The 15208-nt window shown below is 38.2% G+C and overlaps 2 protein-coding genes across 4 annotated transcripts in view; one reads left to right on the forward strand and one right to left on the reverse strand.

Moving 5' to 3' along the window:
- Positions 1–13361, forward strand: part of ENTREP2 (endosomal transmembrane epsin interactor 2) — a 124897-nt gene extending 111536 nt beyond the window's left edge. The window contains exon 13 of the mRNA XM_082060834.1: positions 13261–13361. The gene's annotated coding sequence lies outside the window, so the exon portion shown is untranslated. The remainder of the gene's footprint in view (positions 1–13260) is intronic.
- APBA2 (amyloid beta precursor protein binding family A member 2) overlaps positions 1–15208 on the reverse strand; it is a 97407-nt gene that overhangs the window by 301 nt on the left and 81898 nt on the right. For 2 of the 3 annotated variants that reach the window (XM_082060831.1, XM_082060830.1), the window contains exons 8-12: positions 13199–13384; positions 10647–10826; positions 8541–8753; positions 7627–7746; positions 1247–1387 (exon numbers count right to left, since the gene is read on the reverse strand). In XM_082060831.1, the coding sequence (XP_081916957.1) occupies positions 1247–1387; positions 7627–7746; positions 8541–8753; positions 10647–10826; positions 13199–13384 (840 nt within the window). The remainder of the gene's footprint in view (positions 1–1246; positions 1388–7626; positions 7747–8540; positions 8754–10646; positions 10827–13198; positions 13385–15208) is intronic. The other variant, XM_082060832.1, reaches the window with a different exon arrangement.

A 15208-nucleotide genomic window follows, 5' to 3' on the forward strand; every position in this document is an offset into this window, starting at 1 on the left:
TCGCTCTCTTAGCTTTGTCTGTGGTTGGTTTGTTTGTTTTTTCATGACAATGACATATAGCTTAAAAAGATACCTAAACACTTTACTTCCATATTAACACCACAACTTAAATTACAGCCCGTACAAAAGAAGCAGCACAACCTCCCTGAAAATTCTGGTACTAACTGAACTTGGATTTTTCTTCTATCTTCCCTGAGGGAGTGTTACTTCATACATGTTTTCTCCTAATTGGAGTATAATCCTCTGAATATAAAACTTGGACTTTATCACCTGATATTTAAATGCCAGTCAAGGGTCTGGTGGAATGGGTTCACTCATGGCTAGTATGTTTAAGTTCTTTCTACAGGGAGTACTGTGATTAAGTGTTGGAGGGATTTGACACAATAGCGGAACTGAAGGTATCAGCTAATGAGTTGTATCAGAACTGTAGTAACAGCTGTAAGAACCTATGAGACAACACAAGGGGAAGGAAGGTAACAACTTGCTGATGAGACAGACCCTCAGCAGCCATACGCTGCCTTGATACCATGCTGAATAAAAATGTTTCATCCTGTCCTCTTATGTTTAGGGAGATGTTATGCTACGAAGAGGTACCATAAAGGTACAGAGGTTCTGTTGAAATCTACAGCTTTGTTCCTGCCAAGGTGCACATACCTGCCTTATTTTTCAAATATCATTTACCACAGGAAAACAAGTTATCTTTGAGTTTAGTGCAAGGTCTGACCAGGGTTATCTATGATACTAACACTAAATTCAGTAGGGATTTTGATATACTGGAGCATCTTGTTCATTGATTGCTGATTTCTCTAGAAGTACTGGAGAAAAATGTCTTAACTTATCCCCAAGGTACGTTGGAAATGAGTAGAAATGAAATTAATAAAATACATGTAACTTTATATCTCTGAGCTCTTTGAATTTTAATTTATTTCTATGGCAGATGCTCTATAGTGATAAGCCAAGAGACCTTTTCATAGTTAACATGCTTGAGCAATTTCTTCCCTTAAATGACTGGTTTAATTCAAACACCAAGTTGAAGGTTCAGAATCATGCCAGGAACTCTTGAAAATGAGAGGAAAAATGCAGAGAATGTGCATCTAATTGTTAAAAAAATCTTCTGCTAATTATTTGTTATTAGTGCTCAACTCCAGTTTACTGAGGTGGGTTTAATACTATGTTAAGACACTCTTTTTAGCTGAAACGTATTATTTCAGCACTTAATTTCTTGATGAAGTATCAGTTTTCTTACCTCTCCCACTGAATTAGACAATGCTTGCACTATCTTCTCATGAGCAGTAGCAACAACACTTTGTCCATTGATCTCAATAATCCGATGTCCTACTCTTACCCCTCCCCTCTCAGCTATTCCACCTCGCATCAAGCTGCAAATCTGCCAAGAGAAACCAAAGTTTATTACAGTTTAGAAATGCCATAATGTAGCAGTTACTAGGTTTTAATATGTAATAACGAGTGATGAACACTGTATGGATTCCAGAAGATACTTGTGAAAGTATTAAGCAATTCTGTGAGTTTTTAAATGTAGGTTTGCTTTCTTTCAAAAATTCTGTAAATTATTATTTTCATTCTCAAGGGCTGAGAACATATAAATACCTAACACAGTGATGCAGGTAGCAGCCACACAAAAGTGGAGTTAGGGGGTGATAGAAGTTTTATGTACTGTCAGGATAGGAGAAGAAGGTGATTTTTAAATATTTCCAACTCTGCCACATGGACCCTTTCTGCAAACTGCCACGTTATTCTCTCTGAATAATGAGAAATATAAAAAGGGCTACAGAAAAGATTAATCTACAACAGCAAATTTTTCACATACATGAAAAAGACTGACATAAAGCTTAATCTTTAAGTCTGCACAAACACTAGTTTTAGGCTGAATGATGATGCCACACAGACATTGTGTGTTGAAAGCTGGTGATCTGTGAAAAGGGTTACAAAGACATAAGGACAGACCTGTCTCAGAGATTTAAGGAGGACATATTTTCTGAAGAGGGAGGTGAGGCACTGGAACAGCTGTCCAGAGAAGCTGTGGCTGCCCCACCCCTGGCAGTGCTCAAGGCCAGGCTGGACTGGGCTCTGAGCAACCTGCCCGTGGCAGGGGCGTTGGACTGGATGATCTGTAAAGGTCTCTTCCACCCAAATAATTTTATAAGTTTCTGAAATGTGCAAATTCTGTTGTGTTTTTGTTTTTACAGACTGTCCTCAGCATAGCGAAGTATGACAGCTTGTTTCCTGTGCCTCTGCAGGTTGGAAAAGGGCACTCTGCTCTCCAGAGCCAGTGCTTTTCTCCATGTTTTATGGTGCTGCTGGCCATAGGGAGCTTAGGATGAAGGCGGCAAGCCAGGCCACTGTTTCAACTGGCAGCTGCAGGTACCAGTAAAGAACTAGGCACAAGTTTTGATTTTTTACATGCCCTATAATAAGGCAATAATTCTACAAGAAGAGTTACATTCCTCAGCAGCAGACAAAATTATTCTGAGGTTGCAACATGTGTGGTGTACAGGCAGAAAGAAAAATCTCAATCCAGTGTGGGGATTTTGAAAGAATTCTTCTTCCTAAGCAGTAAGATCTGTGCTCTGACAAGGCCCTCCCTGACAGAATAGACAGTTGTATATCAGATAGAAATTGCTGGTAAATTATTTTAGAAGACTAAGCTCATGCAGGGTAGAAGGCAGCTAATGTACAGCTTGAGTCTCTGGAACTGAGCAGAGCCTAGCAGTGCTGAGATCTACCTTTTGTGTACTGAGAAAAAACTGTTCTTGGAGGAAGAGAGGTGAGTGCTACAGCATCCAGCAGTGGCTGTTTCTGTGGTTATTCTCACTGGTTAGAATCATATGCCAAGAATTATTATTTGCTGAGATCTGGTAGTTTGCTCAGCGCTAAATACAAGTATGATAACATGTGGCTTGTGTCCCATTGAGTTTGTAATCTAATTCAGAAACACAGTATGTGGGGCGATGGCCAAGCTAGAATATATTGAAGCTGAAACATTGGCTGTGGTTGGCCAGAATCTCTTCTGTATGACACCAGCAGTTACCATTAAATTCCTCCTCATAAATAACAATACTATAAAAAATACTATACAATACTATACAAAAAAAAAAAAAAAAAAATATATATATATACTATACAAAACAATACTATAAAAAACTTCTTACTCAAAGTTCAGGTTGTCTGATATGGGGAGTGAAAACACATAGTTATTCTTTGTTTATAAAAGTCTTTTCTCAGCCTTCTGAAAAAAGATTTTCTCATGCAGTGAGACTTTTACCTTCCACCACTCTATCACTAGTGGCTGAGTTTTACCTACTGTGGTTCATAAACTATTTCTGATGGACTTATATGGATAGAGGCACCATCTGGACCCTTAACAGAATTGCATCTTGAATTTTGGTCACATACAATGTATGTTTTGCAGGTAGTCTATCTTCTAATCATATAGCTGACAAGATAAGCTGTACTACATAGATCATCCCTTTCATAGAGAGCTGCTCAATTCAACTCACTGTCAGAATAACAGTTTGTTCCTTGCTGTTGGGGATTGTATGCTGTAATCTGAAAGGACAAAAAGCAGAATGTGCCAAAAGAAACCCTGTAAATATATTTTTCACAGTATAAAAGAAAATATAGAGACAGTATAGCCAGCTGCAATACAAGCTTTCAGAGCAAATGGAAATGTGACCTCTTGCCCACTGGCATAAAGGAAAAGATAATGGCTTGCATATCTACCCAGAGCACCTTACATTGTGTGGCTCTCAAAGCGCTTTTAATACCATCAGTGAATTTTTTCTTTCTAACATCCTCAGACATAGGAAGGAGTCTCATCTCTTCATTCAAAAATGTGATCCCTCTCCAGGGAAGGGAGTCAGCTTCTTTTTTTGTGAGCACTAACTATTTTAATGAGGTATTATAGAAAGACAGACACAGAGCCCAAGTGGCTCTGCCTAGCATCACAGATCCTGTCAAGCTACAGACAGAGCACAGATGTAAAGAAATATACTGTACTTAAAGCACAAGTTTACATGGCTCTTGTATTTGCAAGTGGCTGACTCAAAGCAGCCTTAAGACTTGTCTCCAGCCAGTGGAGCTATGGCAGATCAGGCTGGCAAGTTTAAAGCTGAGCAGTACCACTAAGTAAATACGATTCTATTCAGCCAGGATTGTTTAGCCTGCTATATCCCTTGAACGTGGTGACAGCTGTAATATTATTAAATAAAGCGTGACGCATCCAGATCTTCTTGTAAGCAAGAGCCCTATACTTCCTTTACTATGTAAACTGAAGGGGAAAAAAAAAGGTGGAAACCATACTGGTTCAGTTTATTCAGCTGTTACAGATTCTGCAGTGTCTTAGCTAAGCTGCAGTGCATCAGATGTGAAACTTCAGTAGCTTCACAATCAGTTTTATTGCCACTGCCCACTGTGTAGCAAAACATAAAGGATAGAACAGTACAAAGCAAATAACTGTTTATTCGGTGTAAATGCCTTAATGCAACCTATTAAACAATGCTTCTCCTCATCTCGCTCCTGTTTTACTCTAAACCCTATATATTTTTTTTCTCCAGACAGTTTAAATAAATATAAACAAAGGCAAGGAAGAAAGAAAAAACTGTCTGTTTTATTAACTTTTTACCTAGTATTACTGTATTTTTAGATAAAATTGTGTTAGGCTAGGGATGGGGTAGATAGATACACTTCTCAGAGAAAGTGTCTCAGCTCAGGGATCTAGACTGAGAACTGGTACATTATCAGCAGTAAAAATACAACTGGTAATACACAGACTTTTAATAATCTAGGAAACAAGATAATGATGTGATACGAGAGGACCACTTGTATTTAAATACCATCATTTTAAAAGAAGTGTAGTGTAATGATTTTCAGGAGGTGGCTGATAGGTCACTTTATTTTCACCTCCCCATCACACATAATTCATCTTTTTTTCATGTGTATGCACAATATTTTTTTCTCATTTTTCAGTTCAAATTTTAGATTCCTTTTATAAATATGCAATGAAACTACATCAGTAACTTTCAAGAGGTGTGAAGAATATTTACATCATTAGTGCAAGAGGAATTTTGCAAAATTAACACTGATGTATGCAGAAGTGCTGCTCTCTAACTAAAACTTCCTAGTACTCCATGAAGCACAACTTGAGGCTTGGCACTAATTAATCTATACAGAGTACAAAAAGAAAACAGTCTTCTGCAGCAGCCCAGTCTCTGCATCTTCCTGATACCCTGTGCAAGCAAAACCCAGCTCACATAGTACGTTTGTATGTCCAGGTTGTTCATGGGCTATTCACTAACATGACAGCTGTACGTGCTGCACAGATGAGATAGGCAGCGTGAAAAGGAACCACCACAAAACTCCGATCAGAAGAGGCACAGAATAAGCACCAGCTGCATGCGTAATGAGGTAATGGTACAGCAGTGAGCGCCATTTAATGATACCCGTTCTAGCAAGCCATTTATTTCTCCACTGTGCGAATACTAAGACAATAAAGGATATTATTTGAGTCTTGTCATAATTTATAACAATTGCTGAAAATTACAAAACTGCTTTTTAAAAGTTCAGTGCTCAACTACCAGAGAGGCGTTTCATTGCAGAGTCATATTTTCAAATGTTAGGTGAAGTAAAGAGTTTATCTGAGGAAGGACATACAGGCCCAGAAGTGTGTCTGTATAGCAGCCTGACAAAAGATGTTAATCTCTCCTTTCATATTCAGACACAGAATATTCATATATGAAATGTATTGCAAGGCTTTCTTTTTTCATCTGAGAAGGATTTTTATGCTGAATTTGTTGAACTTTATATTGGATGTCATCTAAATGTTGCTCATTTAACTGGAATGATGACTATCCAGTGTGAATATGACAAATGCCCAGTAGATGGAGTGAGCATACTATGAAGGAAAACAATCTCAGTCCGCAGAATTTATTAAACTAAAGCTGCAATTATATAGGAGATGATCAGCTGGGAAAAGATGAATAGATTTTCTCACAAACTCTGTAACTGCCTGTGTCCATGTGAGGACTTGATACGGTGCTTCTAATCCACCTTGGCCCGATTCTTTCCCCAGCTGTGACCCAAGCCCCACCAATGCTGACAGGTCTCCCAAGAGCAGATAAACTCAGCACCGTATTCCTCATTGTTCCTGAAATATATTTTCCTCTTTTTATCACTAGATTACGTGTTACGTGCTCTTCTCAGCACACTCTCTGAGATCTATTAATACCGGATCCTATCCCCTTCATCCTTTTTTTACCAAGACTTGGGATTTGCTAACCCAGAGTGAACTGCCAGCAATAATCATACCCACTTAACATACATATATCCTTACGTGAACAGGGATTAAGCACAGGCAAAGGAGGGCAGAAATATACTGCACACCTGATATTTCTATATTTTTTTTACAGACCTCTCTCTACTCAAGTGCAGAGCATTAATCCCAAACATGACACATACTTTAAACCTCTGCTGCTGAAGGATCGCAACCTGGGGTAGGTATCACTTCAGACTGCTCCCAGCTGGAGCGAGGCTTGGAGCAGTGTTCTTTATACCAATCTCTGCTGTGACCACAATGTGATACATGATCTTAGGTAGGAACACTTAAAACTTAGGTACAATAATAACTTGGAGATGGCTAACAGAGCTGAAAATGCACTCATGAGCCATCTGTTTACTAAAGCACAGTAAGACCCATTAACTGCATCCTGTAGAATTAGCTGCTACTCTACCAAGGGTGGCACACAGAAATCTGGCAACTTCAATCAATGAGTTTCACAGAACAGGGGAACAGAGCCCACAGTCCTTTGTGATGTGGTTTTCTGTGTGAGCAGCCTGATTATTTTTTTTCCTAGACTGGAGGAAGAGAAGATGGTGATGGTCCTGCACTACAGGCAGTCCCTAATGCTAGTATCAGCCCCCAGAAAGGCCAGGTGACTGCCTCAGCTAGTTGTGTTGGCAAGGTGTCAGAGAGTGGCTTGGGAAGGAAGAACTAGAAGAGGAGGACCTGGAGCTGCACTGGTAAGTGCTCCTGCCACATTCATTCTCCTGGTTGCTGCTGTTACTACAGGGGAATTGCAAAAGGCAGAGAAGGGATACCTGGGCTACAACATTTACAATTACTTGTAGTGACAAGGTGATTAGTGACCAGAGGAGGTCACAATTATGTTCCCTTGCCCACTACCATGTGATCTAAATAAATTATGCACAGTGGAAGAAAAATTAAGTCTTAGTGAGTGTGTGCTGAAATTTGAGAAAGAGCAACAGGATCAGAGTTAAGATTAGAATGTTATAATTTTAGAAACCTGTTTTAGCATAATTGTTTTCTTTGCAACTCTGGCACACTAATGACAGAGTTACATGTGAATTAGCTCATCCAGATATTGCACCAGAGAATCTGGGCTGCAAATCTTGTAGCTGCGTTATGTAGGAAAATCCTTCAAGAATGGTAGTACTTGTTCTTTTTGTGTTGTGCCTTTGCACTAAATTACTCACAGATGTGATCATAAGGTTTTGATTAATTAAGGCATCACAGTACAAAAAGTGAGGTCATGTGCAATGATTTTTTCAAGTACTTTGGACCCCAAACAATCACTGACCACAGAAACTTACAATTCCATTCTGCACACTGAAGCCCAGCTGGTATTTTAAGTCTGGCCGTTTTATGAGGACAGTAGTAACAGGAGGACAGCTGACAATGTTCAGTTTGACTTGTGTCTGATTCTTGAGACCCTGTAAGATAGTCCAAAAGTTACTATTTCTGAAATGGATCTTCATTAGCTCTTTCATTAGTAGTTTCTTAATTGCAAGAGTGTAAAGCACCTGATCTGAGAAAGAACAGCTAGAGTTAATAGAAATCCATTGTTAACCTACCTAGAGATATGCTTCTCTGTTTCATTTATTTCCCAAGCTATTTGGCCCAACAAAACATATCAAAACTTTGCATTTAACTACTGTAGAAACCTCAAGAAAGTTTTCAAGTAAGACCAAAACTGACTACTGCTTGCCTTTTACCAGTGTCTGGCTAATTACCTGCTGCGCTTGGTAAATCTGCACAGACATTAGAATTATTAAAGATAATGCATTCTGAGATGCCATCATGCCTGGGGAATCTTTATATACTCACTTGATCTGTCCTGCAGTCTACCAGCCTCCATCCGTTTCAACTACAGGGAGCCCAAAGAAGCATAGTAGGTCTTAATCCTCAGATTTCAACTTAGAGGCTGTGGGGAAGCCTGAAACTTTGAAGATAGCTGACTAACTTAATTTAGGCAAGTTTTTCAGACCTGGCCTCATTTGTTATAGCCCAGTACTAAACCTGAAGTCAAATTCTCCACCCCTAAATGTCTGTACATTATCACCCCTGAATCTCTGTTTCTAATTCTTTTTGGTAACAGATTACTGGTTTTGATTTTTTTGTACAGAGGTATGAAAAATCATATGCTGGAAATCTACAGGGTCGCTTGTCAGAATATTAATCCCTATTGGTTTACAATATACAGCATGCAGTTGTAAGTTTGGGGTACCTTTATGATCCCTTGGCATGTTGCAAGAGGAAGACCAACTAAACTGGTCCCATTAATGGACATAATTTGGTCACCAATGCTTAGTTTTCCTGAACGGGCTGCAGGGCCTCCATTCATCATGTTAGCCAGGATAACGGTGGGTAGAATGGATCCCCATCCAGATTCCACAATCACTACCCCAAGAATTTCTCCCTTCTGTTTTTCTAGCTGGAGCTGCAATTAAGAAGAAAAAAAAAAAAGTTTTTTGCTTTGATTCACCTAAATTTGAGCACTGGGATCTCAGTTGTTCTTGAATAACACCTACAAATTACAAAAAGAATTGTATTTTCTGCCATTCGGTAGTAGCATCACTTCAAAACTGTGTAGAGCATACCTGTTCAGGGGTATCCTCCACTTGTTTGTTGAAGGTCATATAGGTCCTTACAATAAACAAAAAACTAAGACATTGGTTAACGCTCTGTAGAAAGTGGTGGAACTGAATACCAAAGGAGTGAATGCCAAAGAAATGTTATCAGTCTTGGAACCTGGCAGCTAGAGGAGACTCTAACATTTTGTGGCTAAGGCAATGCCTGGAACATGGACAATGGACATGGACAATGTCCAGCTCCACTTCTGCCATCACTGCTCATCAGGTTGTCTCTTGATCTCAGGTTTTGTCTCTCCTTATTTTCAGGCAGGATCTCTTTATTGGTTGTGGTGGTGGTGGTTTTTGTTGCTATTATTAACGTTTGTGCCGAGCATGTTGATCTAAGGTCCCTGAGGTACTGATATAATGTAAATGACAACTTCTCCTCAAATATGCTGATGTTAACTGTTCAGTAATCACAGCGTATCTAACTTTTACAGAAGAGAGGTAAGAATTAAGTAGAGAACATACTCTAACAAAAGACTAGGAACTATTTTCTTTCAAATGTGGAAGGTCAGGGACATCTGTGCTTATGGGAATCACAAAGGCCAGCTGACTTGTGTTGAAGCTACCTTTCAAGGCTTTGAACCAACCAGTATGCTACAATTCTGTCATCATTCAAACCTTCACAAACCAATTAGTAGCAAAGGTGCCACAAAAATGATGACCTTTTAAATCACTTTGAAATGTGACATATTTGTGTTTTTCTGTTCTGAATCCAAGTTAAACCAAGATTTGTTCAACTGAATTTTCCCTTGTTTGCTACAAGTATTTTGTCATAGTCATATGTACATGAAGCCACTTTGTTGATATCTAGTGACTGCAGAAAACTACCATCACATGAAAAACTTTCTATCTGCAGGTATAGGTGAAAAATACTCTCTTCCCAAGAGAGACACATGCTGTACAAAAGAACCTGTAATGTTCGAAGGAGTGTAAGAAAACTCTGACTGAAGGATTAAGCAATTTGCAGTTCCTCTCAAAGTAAGATTACTTTAGGACATAGCATGGAAACTCTGACCTTTGCAACATGGGCCACATACCTGTCACGGTGCAGCAATATAAGATGAAGCAGAACCTGGGTGCAACTGCACTCACCACATTCTGGTTTGGAATGCACAATATTACAGTGACTTTTGCATGAAATGCAAAATGTGAAATACATGGCTATTTAAAAAATGTAAATAGCTGTGTAATTTGGGGCACTTAACGGAAATTCTCGCCTTTTCATGCATTATTGTTTTGAAACTCCATTTCTTGTGACAGTTTTGTACATGTTCTAATAGGGGAAGAGAAACTGGTCTGCTCAGTGCCACAGCATCCTGGACTCATGGTCCTTGTATCTACAAAGTAAGAAATCACTTAGAACCTGCATTAAAATGGATTGTCATTTCTCTTTCTGTAACAATACATTGGTAAAACATAAAACTACTTTATACTGTGTACTGTGAATAGCACAGAGGTCATCTATGTCAGATGTAAATGTACTTTATTACTGTTTTGATCAATAGAAGCAGAAAGAACATGAAAATGAAAACATTCTAAAAACCTACAAAGTTGATTCTAGTAGCACAGTATTGATGAAGCCACACATCTTAAGATGTGAAGTCATCCTTACAACGCCAAAAGATATTTCCATAAGAACTGCATTCTGCTGAAAAAATGGATCAATCTGAAATGAAATTCCAAAACTAGCTTACCTCTTTGCAGTTTTCTGAATTGGAAAAGTGTATGAGATCATCATTGTACATCTCTTGGGTATTGATGATGTCACTGTATTCTTTTTGACTGAGATCCTCTGGGTTAATGCCATTGGCTCTTAAAAACTCTTGGTAAGCCACACTGAAAGCTTGACCAATTGATTGAGCTATCAGCTGTGCCTAGAAAGGAGATTAAAACACAGCTCAGAGAAAGGACTGATAAACAGTTTACCACTGAAGCCATAAGAAACAAGAGAGAAATTGCACTTTAAGACAAGTCAAAATAAAGGATCCTGTGAAGTTGCTGCATTACTAGAGGTATAAAGTAACTTCAAGGTCATTTGTACAGAAAGGATCCATTACATCCAAAATCAAATTGCAAACTCCATTTAAAAACGCTGCTGATTCTCCTTTCATCAGTTCGTTGCAGTAGCAAGCAGCCATATGCTGTTTATGTACTTGTTCCAATAAACACTGGAGAGTACTGGCTGTGTACCAATATGGAAGCGAGCTCACAGAAAAGACTGTCACAAACCCTGCTCTCATCACACTACATTTGCAGGAGTGATGAGAGAATGGATGCTCTGCTTGCACATGTCTTCACAAACATGTATGCACTGATGACTTTGGTTGTCGTGTCACCTGCTGCTTCTCCACCTTGGTTTTCTAAGACTGAAAACACTGCTTTACGAAAACCATCTGCTCTCCTGTTACTGCCATGATACTTGTCATATTCCCAGCAAACCAGTAACAGCCCTGCTTACCCACTGCACATTTACCATGGCTGTTCCAGTGAACACCCTGACAGGCAACGTTGGGGACACTTGCAAGAATGCAGCCAGAGCCATGATTATAGCTGGTTAAGAACCACTCTTCAAAATCCCGTGTCTTTATTAAATTTTGAAGCACTTATCTATGCATGCATTTTACTACAGTATGCAGTAAAATATGACTTCCCATTACAGTGGACTGTATAGTCAGTACAATTAATGAAACATTACAGTAACTGGTACTTGGATGTGTCAGAAATATATATACATTAGAAAGAAATCTACAGAAACCGAAGGTTATGATAATACTAAGCAACTGCACGCATTCAGCATACTGCAAAAGTCAACTAATTAAAGAATTATTGAACTGCCATGAAATTTACTTTCTTGTTCCACTAGATGACACTGGAACACAGAGAAATAGAGGTGGATAAAAGGAATTTGTAGTCAAATTCTTCTACACCTAATTTTTTTGTAAATTTCCTGTTGTGAGTTAATGTAGCTCCCAGGGAAATGCCATGCTGAATTTTGTAAATTTATGGTTTTCAGATACTGCATTCTGTCATCGGGATATGTGTAACTCCCAACGATCTGAGGAGTTAATTGCATCTTACAACGTAACTCCCTAAAAATATTACTACATCAAACCTATAAAACATTACGATTCCTGTATTGAAGTTTATCGCCAGTCCTTATAGACTTCTTTTTTTCAATCTCCAGTGCTACTGTTTTCTCAGTAGTTAGTCTTTCGCTGTCGCCTCCATTCTACATTCTCAAAACCAACATGTCTAGATGTCATATTCTAATCTATTACTGCTAGTAGCAGCCAGTTCTCACATCTTAAGTTCATCTATATTTCTATATACATCTGTTTATGAAAGCGTTCAGATTATGTACCACTCAGAGGTAATGTAATTAAGTTGCTTGAAAGGTCACCCCAGCAAAGCAAAGTGTGAGAACAATCCCAACCTGGCACTCTAACCTTTAGACAATGCCATTTCTGCTTCACAGCCTTAATTGCTTTAAAATAATGAAAATGACTGCTTAGCTCAAAAAAATATGCAACCTGTGAGTTATGACTGTCTGAACCAAAGAACTAAATTATTTTTTAATTGGTTTGACAGAAATATATACATATTTCAAGCTCTTTCTATATAATGATGGTCGGAAACATTTACTGCCTATAACAAATACCTGTATCTCAATTGCCAAGTTAGAAACAGACAACAAATTTTGCTTTTTCTGTTTTACTAGTTTGGTATCTTTCCCATAAGTGTTTTAGGTTGAAGTCCCCTGGTCTGCCACTTCAGACACAAATACGTATTTTGCTACCAAACCACACCTGGCTGTACAACAGCAGTAAAGCAGTGTCGTTGTGTGCCAAACCACTGGACTAAAGGATCCAATCCAGGATGAATGATCACGTTGATATCCCAGAAATTAATTTTGGCCATAAATGGCCATTGACTTCCAGACAACTCCCAATAATTAGGTACTAAACGATTTGGGGAAGCACTGTTGAAAGAACACAAATGATTCTGTAACACATGAGACAGGGAGTGGATATTTGGGACTGAGAATACATGACTTGGTGACATGAATTTTTGGAGACAGAAAAGAGAGATTAATATGGACAAAAAACTGTTAATGTTTCCACAGATTACGTATAGCTTCAATCATAAAAAGCTATTGACAACAAAAATTCATGCAAGAAATTAGATTAAATTTCAGAAATTCTCTAAATGACTTGTTGTTTAAGTAAATTTAATTCCATTTACTTACATCCTCTGATTCAAAGACATGGCATATCATTTTGTACTGCTTCTTTCCTTCCTGGGCACCAGGTGTTGTTTCAATACAGTCTTGAGAAGCTGATCTTGGCATGCGGCGTCGCGCCATTAAAACCACGATGTTACCAATATCGGCAATATATGAGATTGTGCGCAGCGCGTGATCCATCATGGTTTCCTGCAAAGAGAAATAAAGTTATTTGTCATGCCTGCTATTCTACAAATACTGCATCTTCCCTCTCCTTGATGGCCTCTTGCTTGAGAACAACAAAGCTACAGACGGACTTTGAGACGGCCCAGTTCTGACGTTCCCTGTGCAGTCCATGGGCCCGCTCTCCAACCACAGTGGCTGATCAAGAAATTGGTTTCAATGGGAGTGTCACCTGAGCCAATACAATGTGGTTGCTACTGTAAAGCAATAATGAAGATCGGTACTACTGACTTACAAACATTTTCATGCTGTTGGAAAATTATGTTTCCCTTTTGTATTGGCTTTGCTGAATGAAACAGGTGCATTTCACAATGACAGAACAACTTTTAGCAAAGTCATATGTATATGAGAAAATGTTATAATTTCCCAATTTTTTAAAAAAATCATGTCCTACAATAATATCTAAGGTAACATTTTCTCATATAATATACAGCAAAGTGATACTTTCTTTGTAAAGATCTATGAAGACAGTATTTCACCTTCTCTGTAGGCAGAATTTTTTAATACTTTTTTCTGGTGACCTACATACCTCAGATCAGTTTGGAGGGAATGGGTCTGGTCTCGGAGCTCACAGGCAAAATCCTGTTCCAGTCAATGTCATTAGGCTGCCAAATTGGTTGTACTGGGAGAACTCAACTCAGAAGAGCCATTGCCTGTGAGAATGATTTTAAGTGGAAACCTGTCCAAGCTTCATCCTAATGAACATTTCTTACATAAGAACACCGTGAAGAGTACTAAATATAAAAAGCCTTGAAACTTCCTGCCTCTGTCTCAAATCCCTGAGCTCTGCATATTTTTAATTACTTTAGCCTTTTAAATTCTTATTTTACTTTCTGCTGTTAGCAGGGAAATCCCAACCTACTACTTCCAATTTTTTTTCTCACAGTAATATATCATTATTCAGTGGCTTTGATTAAGTATTGAGTTGCCTTGGACAAATGAAAACAGACTGCATATTTGTAGTCAGAGAAGGATATGTTGTCACTAAACTTGTTTTATTTCAGATATTACTATTTTATCTTTTATTTCCATCTCCAGTTTCTATAAATTGTTTCTTATATATGAGTGATGAGCTCCCAGAAGGAAGAACCTTCAAAGATGTAACAGTTTCTGTGCACCACAAAGTATGAACTTGTAGTAGGTTTTATTTTTCTTAACTCAGCGTTAAGTATGAATAAATCAATGTGGCTCAACAGCTAGCAGTCTCATTGTCTTTAAAAGGTTTCTGTATGTAAAGTAATATTATTTTAAGAAAACGATGTATGTGACTTTGCTACCATGATAATTTAAAAGGATTTTCATATATTTGGGACTGCAAAGACAAACAGAATTATATACTTGTTTATGCTAATGGTTTAGACAATTATTTGTACCTTCATACAGGTTTAATCAAGATATGGTATAAACAACCTGATTTCTCCTTTGGTTTGTGGTTGGTTGGTTTGTGGTTTGGGGAGTTTGGTTGTTTTTGTTTTACATCAATAAAAATGCTATGGAAGATGTTCCATAATGGTAAGAACCTTTTAGGTTTAAAATGAAAGTTTTAGGAATGCAATCAAGTAATCTGATTGACTGTAGTTCCTTTAGGTGCCTTCAAAAAATCACTATTACTGGAGTTCGTGTATAATTACAGAGGAAGATAATTTTATAGGGAAAAAATAACGGTAATATAACTTATGTTAGTAGTGCTTATCTGGTAGATATTTTGACAATTTAGACAAAATATTAGAAAAAGCCTCCTAGCTATTAGGACACATAAAAGCCATATAATGATATTTTAAGTCAGCAATT

Source organism: Streptopelia decaocto (genome assembly GCF_964273445.1).
Source record: "Streptopelia decaocto genome assembly, chromosome: 9".
Lineage (NCBI taxonomy): Eukaryota > Metazoa > Chordata > Aves > Columbiformes > Columbidae > Streptopelia > Streptopelia decaocto.